This window comes from Ceratotherium simum, chromosome 34 (assembly GCF_057802395.1).
Source record: "Ceratotherium simum simum isolate JZ-2026a chromosome 34, ASM5780239v1, whole genome shotgun sequence".
In the NCBI taxonomy this organism is placed as follows: domain Eukaryota; kingdom Metazoa; phylum Chordata; class Mammalia; order Perissodactyla; family Rhinocerotidae; genus Ceratotherium; species Ceratotherium simum.
Genome location: NC_141933.1, coordinates 1056019 through 1070150, shown reverse-complemented (window position 1 = coordinate 1070150; position 14132 = coordinate 1056019). Strand labels below are relative to the sequence as shown.

General features: G+C 51.8%; 1 protein-coding gene across 1 annotated transcript in view; it reads left to right on the top strand.

The window, feature by feature from the left end:
- Positions 1-14132, top strand: part of AP2A2 (adaptor related protein complex 2 subunit alpha 2) — a 90753-nt gene that overhangs the window by 63911 nt on the left and 12710 nt on the right. Inside the window, 8 exon segments of the mRNA XM_087422399.1 lie at positions 1197-1305; positions 3584-3734; positions 5138-5306; positions 6633-6770; positions 10041-10223; positions 10848-10945; positions 11439-11670; positions 11779-11952. Coding sequence (XP_087278525.1) covers positions 1197-1305; positions 3584-3734; positions 5138-5306; positions 6633-6770; positions 10041-10223; positions 10848-10945; positions 11439-11670; positions 11779-11952 — 1254 coding nt within the window.

The following is a 14132-nucleotide window of genomic DNA, read 5'->3' as shown; positions in this document are numbered from 1 at the left end:
TTTGTCTCATTGACTGTGCGATGATTTCTTTGGACTTCGCTGGTCCTCTCGATTGTGTTTTTTTCTACCTTGTTTACTTTCTGCTATATTGTCATTGTTTTCTTTCCTCTACTTTCTTGGAGTTAATTTGCTAGTCTCTTTCTAAACCCTTGAGATGAATTCTTCATCGCTTTTATTTTCATATTTGTTTCAAATGTGTACATTTAAACCTGTAAATTTCTCTGTCAGCACGGCTTTAGCTGCATGAGACGTGTTGTAAAGGTAGTCTGTGTTGGGCCATTTTTGTGTTACATGGAGTGGCATGGTCCCTGTCCTCCTGCTCGGTGTGCCTGCCTTGTGCCTGCGTGTCCCCTAACTGCTCTGCTTGTCCCGTCAGTGCTTGACACAGTATGGAGCTCACCTCCCTGCAGGACGGGCCGCGTTCCGAGTCTGGACTGGTGTCTTGCAGCTGAGGGCAGGAGTCAGGGTGAACCTTCCTGAATGTGCTCACTTCTGGCCTAAAGTGTCACACCTGTGAGCTTTGTAGGGAGGAGCTACTCTGACCTCCCTGACGCAGGAGATGGAGAAGGCACTGGGCTGTGTGTTAATGGAAATGTGATGTCTTAGGGACAGTAATGGATTCAGAGGGTTGATGGAGTGTCTGCCCTGCCGGGGGCTCTTTTGGACAAGGAGATGGAACTGTCAGTGAAGGAAGCATGCTCCCTGGCCTCGAGGAGCTCATGGCAGCTCTCCACACCTGGGGACTGCGGGGTGGGGGGAGTGCCTCTGGGGTCAGAACGCTAACGTCTCCCTTTTTAGGCACCAAAGCTCTCCCTTTTGTGTTTCATTCAAATCTTTCCGGTCCACAAAGGAAGTCTGAATTCTCAGTCCAGGCGCCATAGGATTCTGTACTGAGAGGTCAGTGGTCTTACCGGTTTGTGTCCTGCAGAGGGGGATTGCCATTGCCCAGCGGCACTGTCCCTGAAAGTGACAACGGGCAGCCGCTCTCAGTGTGAGCTTGGTGTCTCTGTGCTCCTTTACCTCTAAAATACAGAGAACTGTATTCAGTATTCTCAGCACACTGAACGAAACCCTTTTTTCAGTTACTGTGTGACCTGAGGACCGAGTGTGGCTTTCTATGGGTCCCCCACAGTGGGGGGGCCTCTTGTGGTGACACTTGCTCGCAGCGTGTCTCATCACCCTGTGTTGTTTTACAGATTGTGACGTCTGCATCAACAGACCTTCAGGATTATACTTACTATTTTGTCCCGGCTCCCTGGCTGTCGGTAAAACTGCTGAGGTTGCTCCAGTGCTATCCACCCCCAGGTAACAGTTGCGCAGCAAAGGGTATCCAGAGGGTTACCTCGTGTCGCAGGGTCAGGGGCTTTCGTTTGTTTGTCGTCTTTGAAAGTCCTTTACTGGCGCTGGCTCCTGTTCTGTGATCCTTCTGTGAGGCGCCCGCATCTTGGCTTTCCCAGAGCAGCCAGTAGAGAACTCACAATTTGTTAAGATTTGGAATTATCTCTGCTTTCCTATAGTATCAGATCTGTGCAGATTTTTGAAATAATCTTTTTAAATAAAACTTGAAACCATTAGAAACTTTGTATCCTAAGTTGTTAATAGTGTTCCTAACCTTAATATACACATTAAGGATATCTTATATTCATGTTTCATTCTAAATTGTTACATTTGACTAGTATAGTAAGTATCTAGAAATAGAATTTCTTGGTTGAATGTACATGAAAATTTTTGTTAGATGCTTCCAAATTGCCCTCCACTGAGATTGGTTTGTTTTTGTAACCTTTATTTTTTAATCTCTTTTTGTGCAGGATATTTCTTTGTTCAAATAACTTTTATACTGAATGTCTTTTATACTAAAGTATGAACTGCAGACCCTGCAGCAGAGTCTGCATGTGGGAGGGGCTTCCCACCGAGCTGCCCAGCGGCTCCTCCCCCCCTCCCCGGGGGCCCAGCCACTGCCTCATCCATCCCTGCCAGGCCCCACAGGGCAGCCCATCCCACTTCTCAGCTGCAGCTGCCTTCTTCCTTTTGAGATCTGGGGCAGCACAGACTCAGACCCAGACCCCTCCCCACTTGCCTGTTTCAGGCTTGAGTTTCTGATTCTTTCTCGGCTATTTCTGAAACTTCTGCCTCTCACCCTCATGCCTCTCTGCTCAAGCCCTGTGGGGCAGCTTCCTGCGGGGCTCTGCTCTGCGTGTGACTTGCATGGGGCTCACGGGATGCTGTCTCTCTTGAATGGCTGGTTTTGCATTTGCCTGGCTGTGTTGGTGGTTTTGGCAGACAGGTTGCACAAGTTTTTTCTTTTTTAAAAAATTATTTTATTGAGGTCGTATTGGCTTATAACATGTAAATTTTGGGCATACATTATTATATATCAGTTTCTGTATAGACTGCATTGTGTTCACCACCAATAGTCTAGTTTTTTTTTTTTTTTTTGTGAGGAAGATCAGCCCTGAGCTAACATCCGTGCTAATCCTCCTCTTTTTGCTGAGGAAGACCGGCTCTGAGCTAACATCTATTGTCAATCCGCCTCCTTTTTTTTTCCCCCAAAGCCCCAGTAGATAGTTGTATGTCATAGTTGCACATCCTTCTAGTTGCTGTATGTGGGACGTGGCCTCAGCATGGCTGGAGAAGCGGTGCTTCGTCAGTGCGCACCCGGGATCTGAACCCGGGCCGCCAGTAGTGGAGCGCGCGCACTTAACCGCTAAGCCACCGGGCCGGCCCAGTAGTCTAGTTTTTATCCATCACCATACATATGTGCCCCTTTATCCCTTTCGTCCTTCTACCCCTTCCCCTCTGGTAACCACTGATCTGTTCCCTTTATCTATGTGTTTGTTTATCTTCAACATATGAGTGAAATCATACGGTGTTTGTCTTTCTCTGTCTGGCTTATTTCACTTAGCTTAATACTCTCACGGTCCATCCATGTGGTCGCAAATGGCACAATTTTGTCTTGTTTTTATGGTTGAGTAGTATTCCATTGTGTGTGTGTATATATATATATATATATACACACACACCACATCTTCTTTATCCATTCATCTGTTGATGGGCACTAGGGTCGCTTCTACATCTTGGCTATTGTGCATGATGCTGTGATGAACATAGGGGTGCACAAATCTTTTTGAATTATTGATTTAATATTCTTTGGCTAAATACCTAGTAGTGGAATAGCTGGATTATATGGTTTTTCGAATTTTTTGAGGACTCTCTATACTGTTTTCCATAGTGGCTGCACCAGTTGGCATTCCCACCAGCAGCGTATGAGGGTTTCCTTTTCCCCATGTCCTCTCCAACACTTATTATTTCTTGTCCTGTTAATTATAGCTGTTCTCACAGGTGTGTGCATTTCCTTACTAATTAGTGACGTTGAACATCTTTTCATGTGCCTGTTGGCCATGATGTTCTGGTGTTTTTATTGTTTTCTTATTCTTTTTTGGTCTATTATTTCTTTTCTTCTGATTTCGGTAGAACTTTATTACACATAGTCAGGCCATGAAGCGTGGTGTCCTCTAGGCCCTGCAGCTGGGAGGGTGGGGTGGGCTGTGAGGGAGCCCCGCCAACGGCTTTCTGTATTGCCCAGAAGACCCTGCTGTGCGAGGCCGCCTGACCGAGTGCCTGGAGACGATTCTGAACAAAGCCCAAGAACCGCCCAAGTCCAAAAAAGTCCAACATTCCAATGCCAAGAACGCTGTGCTCTTTGAGGCGATCAGCCTCATCATTCACCACGACAGGTGAGTCGGTGGTTGATGGTGTTCTTGTTCCAGTGACCTCTTTTTTCCCCAAAGCAGGTTTGAAAATGTGGTCCTCTTGAACATGTGCATGTGCTCTTCTCGCTGACAGCAGGCCTAGCAGGGGCTCTTGAGTGTGTGTCCATCCTGCAGGCCCTGACGCCTTGCCTCTGCCCTCCTCCTCTCACAGGTGCACGCTCCCTGTGCTGTCCCTTTTCTAGTCTCTTCTCCAGTGCTCCGTGCTCTCTCTCTGGCTTCAGAACTCCCACACTGTTGGCTTCATGGGCTGTGGTCTCACCTCCCCCCGTGGGGCCTCTCCTGTTTCTCCTGAGCACCCCGCTCCTCACCAGCTTCCTGCAGAGTTGCACAGGAAGGATGGGGGTGTGTGCCCCTGTGAGCTTTCCTGCAGCACCCAGCAGTGCTCAGTGTAGCTCGAGGTCACTAGGGGAAGTGATCGAGATGACCGAGTGTGTCAGTACAGTACAGAGTGAAAGGGCACAGGTGTCCTGGGACAGGGGAGTCTGCTTCCTTGCCTTCTCTGCTCAGCTCCTGTAGTTGGACTTCCTGCACGTGGCCTTGTGTGTGGTGCCATGTTTTAAATTCCGTTAGAGTGACAGTGTGGCTCACAGGCAGGGCTGTGGGAGTTGCCACCAGGATCCCAATGACAGCAGGCTGCTGTGCACCATGAGGTAGTGCAGGGAGCACAGTGGGCTGTGGGCAGATGTTCTCTCCACCATCTTCTACCTCTGTGTTTTTGGAAAACTGTAGTTTCTCATGACAAGAACTCAGCCTCAGAGTGCTCCTGCAGCAGGGTTGGGAACTGTTAAAAACAACATTTTTGATATTAGAGGAAGCCTTTTTGTCTTTATTAAACATATTTAAAGAACATCATCATCCTAGGGACAAAGTAAAGAGTAAGTAGAGATTTAACCTACATTTCATGGTAGTTGGGACTTAAATATTCACTAATCTTTTTTGTATCTACGTCTATTCATATATCTCTCAAGAGTCTTCTCATCATCTAGGCTCTTGTTCAGCCGTTTCCCAGGGCTGTTTGCCCCTGGCTGAGATCACATGTCTGACCACGCCTTGACCAAAGCCCTGGGCATGACTCATGAGCTGGCTGCAGAGGCTCAGGAGCTGCCTGGTTTGTGAGGTGCCTCTGTCGTCATCAACTCTTAGGAGTTGGTGGAACTCTGCAGATATGCTCGGAAAGCTCCAGTGGGTACATGATGTGTTGATTTTCACTGTGAATGTAAAACTGACTTCAGGGTTGAAGTTGAAGGCTCTTATGTCTTGGGAGGCCCCTGAAGTCTTCACTTCAGCAGTGTGGTGACCATGAACACGGTGTGACATTGCCACCTGCCATGCGCACGGCTTCCAACCCACTTCTGCCGTCCATCCAGTGAGCCAAACCTGCTCGTTCGTGCTTGTAACCAGCTGGGCCAGTTCCTGCAGCACCGGGAGACCAACCTGCGCTACCTGGCCCTGGAGAGCATGTGCACATTGGCCAGCTCCGAGTTCTCCCACGAGGCGGTGAAGACACACATCGAGACGGTCACCAACGCTCTGAAGGCAAGTGCTTTGTCCTCGGGGGTCCTTCATCACCATGGGGAGAACTGCCGTTAGTCGGGTGCTGGTGTTTCTGTCAGCTGTGTCGCTTGCTCGTGGTGAGCACAGCAGCTGGGTGCGAGAGCCATCGGTGAGTTCCCGAGGTCCCTCAAGGCCATGTGGCTTGGGCCCTGGAGCGGGTGTGGCCACACTGCTGCTCCAGGTCTACAACTCTCCGTGCTCTGCTAGATGCACCGTCTTCCCGGGCAGTTCTGTCTGTGAGATGACCATCGTAATGGTGTAATCTAACACCATGTCTTGCACATAACAGAGTCGCAATAAGTATTTGAATTAATAGGAACAGTTCTTTTTGGCAGAAAGATGAAATAGTTTGTCCTTGTCTCCAAGAAAGCTCATGCTTTGCAAAGGAAAATTTATTTTTTTCAAGGAATTAAAATTCCAGAGCTAGAAGAGCCAAGTTGAGGTGATCTGTTCCTGTCCTCTGCTGTTATGAGTCTCCAAAACAGGCTCTGAGGGCTCATTCCTCATGGTTAGACGTAGCAGCGTTCACTACGTTCCTAGTTGTCAGGGCAAGTGCCTTAGAAAACTAAAGGCTGGCGGGGAAGCTACAAAACCCATTGTTCTGGTCCCGGACTTGTGGTTAAGAACAGGTCTGATTCTGTTCCTTTGTTTGCTCGTAGCTTAACAGACGTTTCCGGTGCGTCTTTTGTACAAGAGGCCATGCAAGGGCTTGGATTTAGCTTTTTGGGTTTGGATTTAGCTTTTTGGTGTTCTGAGTTCTGCCTGGTCCTGGTTTTGGTGTCTGTTCTAGTCACTGCCTGAGTCAGAAAGACTTGCCCTTGCTTTTGCACATTGTTCGGTTCTTCACCAGCACTTCTCAGGCTGTCCTGTGCCAAGGGACCACTGTGGTCTTGTTCTGACGCAGAAGCTGAGGATCAGGTCTAGGGGGCCAAAGAGCTGGCACTGTGACAAGCTCCTAGGTGGCACGCAGGGTGCCGGCCTTTGACCCCCCCAGGGATGGCAGGCGCTCCATCTCAGAGAGCAGCGAGCAGGATGGAGCTGCCTGGTCCAAGTGGGGAGCGAGGGCGCAGTGAGTTGGCATGTGAGGGGCTCTGTGTGACCAGACTCTATTGGGGTCCCTGGATTCGGATGGCGAGTGAGGAGAGCTGAGAGTGAGTGTTGGCACGGAGGGGGTGCTGAGCCGGCTGGCTGGGGGCCGTGGGAAAGCTGGGTGCACTTGCGCCTGGGTGCCGCGTGTATTGCAGTGGATGGCCACCGTCCACCCTCACCAGGCTTTGCTCACGGCTTCTCTGTGCCTCGTTCCCCCAGACGGAGCGGGACGTGAGTGTGCGGCAGCGGGCCGTGGACCTCCTCTACGCCATGTGTGACCGCAGCAATGCCCAGCAGATTGTGGCTGAGATGCTGAGCTACTTGGAGACGGCCGACTACTCCATTTGAGAGGAGATCGTGAGTTCTGACGGCCTTTGTGCCCTCACTGTTCATGAACGCTTGTGAATCTCAGCCGAAGCGTTTCCTCAGTGTTGGTGATTCTTTTCCACAGACTTTATTGAGAATCTACTAGATACTGGGTAAAAGATTCCTTTGCTCTAGCTTTTTTTTGTGTATGAGGAATGTTGGCTCTGAGGTAACATCCATTGCTAATCCTACTCTTTTTGCTGAGGAAGATTAGCCCTGAGCTAACATCCGTGCCCATCTTCCTCTATTTTGTATATGGGATGCCACCACAGCACGGCCTGACGAGCGGTGCGTAGGTCCGCGCCCAGGATCTGTACCTGCACACCCCGGGCTGCCGAAGCAGAGTGTGCGAATTTAACCACTACACCACCGAGCTGGCCCCTGCTTTAGCTTTTTAATCAACATTTTTGGTAGAGCCTTTCAGTCTTTCAAAATAACTTTAAACAGTCCCCTGCTAGCAAGGTTTTCTGGCACTGTCGAGCCTTTCAGTGAAAGACTTGTAGCTCAGGCTCCAAATGAGGCTTCAGTGGTCTGTGGCTGAGGTGGGCATGAATTTGGATTCCTGTGGGCAAAAGTCTGTGTAATTTTGAAGCTTTGAATTCCTACGTCTTTACTTGGCATATTTTCCTTATCTGTCTCTGATGTGTCTCGGAAGGAAAGAGTCTGAGCCACCATTTTACTACATGGCAGTCTTAGTTTATAATATTATTTTGTCACCTGCAAAATGGGTGCACACACCTAAAAAATTGTCGAAGTTCAGCAAATACTTATTTACCGTGTGAAAGACTGATCGTAATACAAAATCTGAGGGCGTGGGATTCCTGGTAGCCCGCGGCCAGCAGGGAGGAGGGCCTGAGCTATGTGTGTAACTCACATAGGTCTGGCGCTGGTTTCTGCAAGGCACCTCGGGCTCCGCGTGAACCTATGTTCTTATTTATAAGCTTATAATGCTTATTTTATAAGTGTTTATTATTTGTTTCTCTGGGGAGCAAAGTACAGCTGAGGCCTCCTTGGGTACTTTGTAGAGTGAGTGTGCAGTATCGTAGCTGGCCATGAGTGGCTTCAGGATTGCTCCTGGGCGCTGTTTGGTTTGAAAACAAAAGGCTAGGAGTTTCTGAGCTTGTGTGACTCTGCATGTGGTCAGACTCGCAGGTTTATTTGGGGTCATTTATTGAATGGCTGTGACCACCATGGCCAGGCTGGGGACCAGGTGCTGGCCCTTCAGTGCTGAGTGGCATGGGCTTAATTACCACATGGCCGTGTTTCAGTGAGGAGTGCGGGGCTGCCCTAGAGCAGAAGTCAAGGAAGGTTTCTTAGAGGAAGTGACTCTTGAGCTGAACTGTTGACCAGCCAGGAAAGAGGGCTGGGGAGGCTAGGAGGGCAAGGGCATGTTGGGGAGACAGGAAGAGTAGGGGAAAGTGAGGGCATGTGGGGGAGATGGGGAGTGGGGGAGTTCGGGTGTAGGGGAGGGTGGGATGGGGCCAGTTGGCTCTGGGTTGGGAGCTCCAGGAACAGGCGCTGGGGAGAGGTGAGGTCAGTGTGGGGTGGGCCGGGGGTCATGTTTGGAGTGTGGCTGGGCAGTGGGGCCTGGTCTAGACGCCTGTGGGCAGTGGGCTGACTCTGGGAAGGTCGTTCCTCGTTGCTGTTCTGGGTGTCCTGAGCAGAGACAGAAGGGGCATGTTCTTCAGTGTAATGGTGTAGGTTTTTAAGGTCTTGAGTGTTAGCTCCGTGTTGGCTCTTAGTCTCTTTTAAATGATGAGTGACAATCCTCAGTCAGTTTTAATCATATGAGGAGTAAAACAGACACTCTCAGTCCCAGGGTAAGTGCTCTGTCCAACCATCTGTCCAGCCAGGCATGTCAGAGAATGTGTCCATGCTGCACGCCAAGCCCACAGGGAGCCTTTTGGTCCACGGGGAGGACAGCAGACCTGCTTATGGTGTGGGTGAGGATGGATGGAGGCAGGGCCCTGGATCCCACGGGGCCTCGGGGAGGCATGTCCGTCACAGGACACTGAGGGGACTTCTCCAGAAAGTGGTAGTGAACTTGTCAGGAGAGGATGAAGGCACAGAGGCTACTGGGGGGCAGGAGGTGGCTCAGCAAGGTGGGAGCAGAGGGTACATGGCGAGGGTCGAGGCAGTTGACACACTGGCCAGTGTGGTTTTGAGGGGTCCTGAGTGCACGGCTGCAGGGAGAGCTCTGGGCTCGAAGGATTTTAAGCCAAGGGCAGCGAATGATGCTCTGGGGTCATTATGGAGAGTTGATTTGAAGGTCAGAAGGTGGGCAGAACAGATGGATGGTGGTGGTCCAGGCTCCAGCAGGGGCTCTGGGGGCATAGTTGGGAGGGTAAAGGAGAGGAAGGTGTGGTGTAAAGGTGGCAGTGCCCACATTAGGGGGGCAGCTGATGCTGTTTAGGGCTGGGCCAGGGGGGTAACTGGGGAGGGTGACTCTGGGGAGGCGAGGGGTCTGGTTTTGGATAGCCTGGTGCAGTTGCCCCTGGGCAGTGAATGTGGCCCGCAGAGTCCTCTGGGGTGTGTGTGGGGTAAGTGAGTGGGTGGGGTCTCCCATGGAGAATAGAGGGGAGACTGGTGTGACAGGCCAGCCAGAGCAGCGGGAGACCCAGAGAGTGCTGCTGCTCCGCGGGTGGGGAGGACCCACCCCAGGGCTGGCTTGGCCATGGTTGGATGGAGGGCGGCAAGGCTGCTTGTGCCCTCCTGCAGCTGTGCCCCATCTCTCTTGTGTTTTCCTCAACCGTGTCCTTTTCTGTCTATTCCTGGAGGGCGGTTTGGCTTTCCTCAGTTAGATCTGCAAATCTTTTTTTTTTTTTTTTTTAAACAAACCAATTTTATTTTTATTATTATTATTTTTTTTATAATTAATTAATTATTTATTTATTTATTTATTTTTCCCCAAAGCCCCAATAGATATTTGTATGTTGTAGTTGCACATCCTTCCAGTTGCTGTATGTGGGACGCGGCCTCAGCATGGCCGGAGAAGCGGTGCGTTGGTGCGCACCCGGGATGCGAACCTGGGCCGCCAGCAGCGGAGCACGTGCACTTAACCGCTAAGCCACGGTCCGGCCCAAAATCTGCAAATCTTAAACTTTCTGGGCTCCTTTGAAAATCTGGCAGAAGTGTCCCACACACCTGAGCTTTGGCGCATGCGTTTAGTCCTTTTGAAGCCCTTGTGTTGATGCCCGGCAGCAGCTCACCCTGCTATTGTGGGGCCTGTAGGCACCTGCCCTGAGTGGCTGTCCTCTGTAGGTGCTGAAGGTTGCCATCTTGGCGGAGAAGTACGCTGTGGACTACACGTGGTACGTGGACACCATCCTGAACCTGATCCGGATTGCTGGCGACTACGTGAGCGAAGAGGTGTGGTACCGCGTCATTCAGATTGTCATCAACCGGGATGACGTGCAGGGCTATGCTGCCAAGACGGTGTTTGAGGTATGGTCCGCATGCCTCCCTTCTTTCTCCTGTCAGCCATTCTTGGAGGTTCGAGCTCTTGTATTGCTAACACCTCTGCTTGAGTCTTAGTTCCTTCTCACCCCGATTTCCACATCAGTCGCCACGGGTGAGATACTCTCAGCTCTCAAGGGGCCACCTGAGCAAACTGCCCAGGGCCGCGCCTTGAGTTCGCCTCTGTATGCACGAGAGTACTTGTGGGCTCTGCCGTGGTGGGATTCTCCATCTCCATCAGCGGGGGTGGGGGGCTTGTGAGCACCTGCCTCCGCCTGGGGCCCCAGTGTCAGCTCTCGGGTGCGCAGCTCCCATTCCAGGGCTGCACTGGCCACGTCTCTGCCTGTGAGGCTCCCCTGCTACTGACATCTGCTGAAGTAGCCTCCAGGGAAGAAAGGGGTGGGAACTAAAATCAGGAGGGTCTCTAGGAAGCTTTGGGGAAGCTTGCACTAGCATAAAAATAGACTCCACAGGAAAGTGACCTGAATTCTCTTTACTTCTGGCATATCACCACGACTTAGCTACTTTTCTTGAAGTCGGATGCCTCCCAACTTCCTCTGCCTGGGCCTTGAGCTCTTGTGCCTCTGGCTCATCATGCTCGCTGTTTCACAGGCTCTTCAGGCACCAGCATGCCACGAGAACCTGGTCAAAGTGGGCGGCTACATCCTGGGGGAGTTTGGAAACTTGATAGCTGGGGACCCAAGATCCAGGTAAGAGACCCTTTGGAGTCAGGTGAGCATCGAGTTCTGATGCTGGGCCCGCGCCTCCTGGTTCTCACCCTGACAGTCTGAGTAGAGGTTGGCCAACGTCCTCACGTGCTGTCGGGACAGCCCAGAGCAAGACCACTTCCACTCTGGATTGACATCTTCCTGTTTTTCTTCAAGCTGTACAAAAAACAGGGATTCTAGTTGAAAATATAGAGATGTGGTCTATGGCTAACATTATTCAAAGAGGAAATTTGCGCTCCATCTGGAATTGGAAATGCATGCCTCCCTGGACACCTTCACCTTCACGAGAGTGGTTCTGGTTTAGTGTGGCGTTGATTTCCCCGAGTCTGTCCTCGCTCACCTTCCCCCGCCTGCTGAGACACTCGGCGGGGGGCTGAGGCCCAGACGACGCAGGGGTGGGGTGGGTGTGTAGTGGTAGTGAGATGAGGAGGTAACGTTTTGCTCCTGCCCTGTCTGCTCTCCTTGCCCGTCACAGTCCTCTGATCCAGTTCAACCTGCTGCACTCCAAGTTCCACCTGTGCAGCGTCCCCACCAGGGCGCTGCTCTTATCCACCTACATCAAGTTCGTGAACCTCTTTCCGGAGGTGAAGACCACCATTCAGGATGTGCTGCGCAGCGACAGCCAGCTGAAGAACGCCGACGTGGAGCTGCAGCAGCGGGCCGTGGAGTACCTGCGGCTCAGCACGGTCGCCAGCACTGACATCCTGGTGGGCCCTGCACTGCCCTGTCCCACCCCTTGCAGTGGTGTTGCTTGTCTGGGGGTCGATAGCTGCGTGGCTTAGAGCTGTGCTGACCCTAGGCTTCCTTCCCACCAGGCCACCGTCCTGGAGGAGATGCCCCCGTTCCCGGAGCGCGAGTCCTCCATCCTAGCCAAGCTCAAGAAGAAGAAGGGCCCGAGCACGGTCACAGACCTGGAGGAGGCCAAGCGGGAGAGGAGCGCTGACGTCAATGGGGGCCCTGAGCCTGCCCCAGCCAGCGCCAGCACCATGGTGGGGCCCTTCCTGATGGCAGTGCCCCGCACGAGTGCTGGGGTGCCCAGTCCCCGGGATTCGGGACCAGCAGAGCGTTTGCCTGTTGGGGAGAATTTTCTGTTAAATATGAGTGTGTGCCAAGAGCCTATCGGTGGCATCAAGCCTGAGGCCTTCCTCTCTCCTTCCCCTGGGATCCCCAAGACTCCTCTCATCCAGATGGCCGGCCTCATGCAGACCGCCTGTGTTCTGTCTTCTGGACTCTCCCAGATCTTCTCTGGTTTGACTTTTGTTTTAGGATATACCGTCACTCACCTCTTTTGTAGGACTGCCTTGTGTAGGAGGCCTGTCCAGCTGCTCTGGGTTGGTTGAAGGACCCATTTTGTGCTGTTTTTAGAGGTTTTCAGTAGTAAATTGGATTAGAGCAAATTGCCCTTTTGTGTATAACGTGGTGAGAATATTCACCTGTAAATGAAAATATGTCCTTTGATGGGACCCAGGACTGTGGGCTTTCTGCTTGTCCATCTGGAAGGAAGCCTGGAGAGCTTTGTTTCGTCTTCAGGGTGCTGGCCCAGGGATGTGAATAATGCCACTTAGCCATGTCAGGTGGGCTTTGTGAGGATGAGCTTCGGAGGTGACGTGTGTCTGTGCGTGGACAGCCCAGGGCCTTAGTGGTTTGCTTGTTGAATGCTTGTGTCTGAGCCCAGGTGCTCCTTGGCGGGGTCCCCTTGGCCTGACCCCATGTCTGCTTGTGTGCCTCCGTTGATCATGTGTCCTACTCCTCAGGCTGAGGACACTGTGCCCGCCATGAGCCTTTACTTGGGGTCCTGTATTGGTTAGGACCCCTCCCCTGAGCCCTGACACCTTTTCTCCAGAGGTGCCCTCTGTAGTCCGGACCCTCTGCTGCGTTTCCGTCTGATGCCTGCTTGTGGCTCTTGGCAGCTTGAATTTCGTGATGAATTGGTTTTGGAGTGAATGATAAATGCGTGCTTTTTCTCCGAGTGGTCATCATCCCTTGGTACCTGAGTAATTTAATAGGGTTGGCTTTTCAAAGCCCGTGCCTTTGATCTTGTCCTGTGGGCACGGAGTGGACCTGGAGCCTGAAGGCAGTGACTTGCTCACCCTCTCAGGCTGACACTTGCGAAGAGGTCATGAAGCTCATCCTAGTGCCAGAGAGTTTGTTGATAGATTAGCAAAGTGACGTGATTTCTGGAGACAGTGTGTGTGCATGTTTATTTATGAACTGGTGTTCTTGCTACACCAGATTGGGGGCCTTTTCCATGGTGCTGGAGGAGGCCGCTACTCTGCCGGTGCCATTCCAGTGAGAGACAATGGCAGCTCTGCCCTGCACAGAGGCAGCAGCGGTCTCTGAAGGAAGACATACACTGTGTGAGGTGGGGCATGCAGGGGCTTCCTCATGGCTGCCTCCCAGGAGAGACTGCAGTGGTTCGTCTGCACCCAGGGAGGCAGCCCAGGCACCCTCCTTCTTCCCTAGCAGCTCTGACTGTGAGCTAACGTGAGTGGGGGAAATGGGTTTTAATGTCTTATTTTGATGGTTGTCATTGGTCTCTCTTACTTGATTTTTCTTGAAATGTGCACATACACCAGGTCTTTTGGCCACACCTGGGTTTGCCCAGCTATGCCCAGGATGTAGCAGGGCCTGGGATCCAGGCTCTGGCGTTTGGCTGAGTGTTTTAGCCAGAATCTGATGGAACCTTCCTAACCCTGGATGTCAGCAGTGAGCTCCACTTTGAAAAGGCAGATGCGAGATAAACGGAACCAGAAGAAGATTTAACATTTCGATAAGGCCAATCTGGGCGCTTGGGGAGACGGGGGAGGCCTGCTTTCAGGTTAATTGAGTAAATTTTCTAACCGTGGGCTGTAAGGTTTCTTGTGGATGGTAAGTCGTGCCTGGCACGTGTGTGCTTAGGGAGCAGATGTTCCTTGTGAGCAGATGGCTGCCCTTCTGAATTGAGAGCCTGCAGTGCTGTGGATAGCAGCGTGATCACGTGAGTTCTTGTTTGTTCTCAGCGCTCACACGGCTGAGGGTCAGATCAGAGAGAACCCCTCCAAAGGGAGAAAGACCGTGGTAGGGGCTGGGGCATTGAGACAGGAGAAGCAGGACAGAAAGGGGAGGGTCCTCCTGACTGGAATTCTCCTCGTGTCCTCCTGTTTCAGCCTCAGAGGGGAGCCCCACCTCA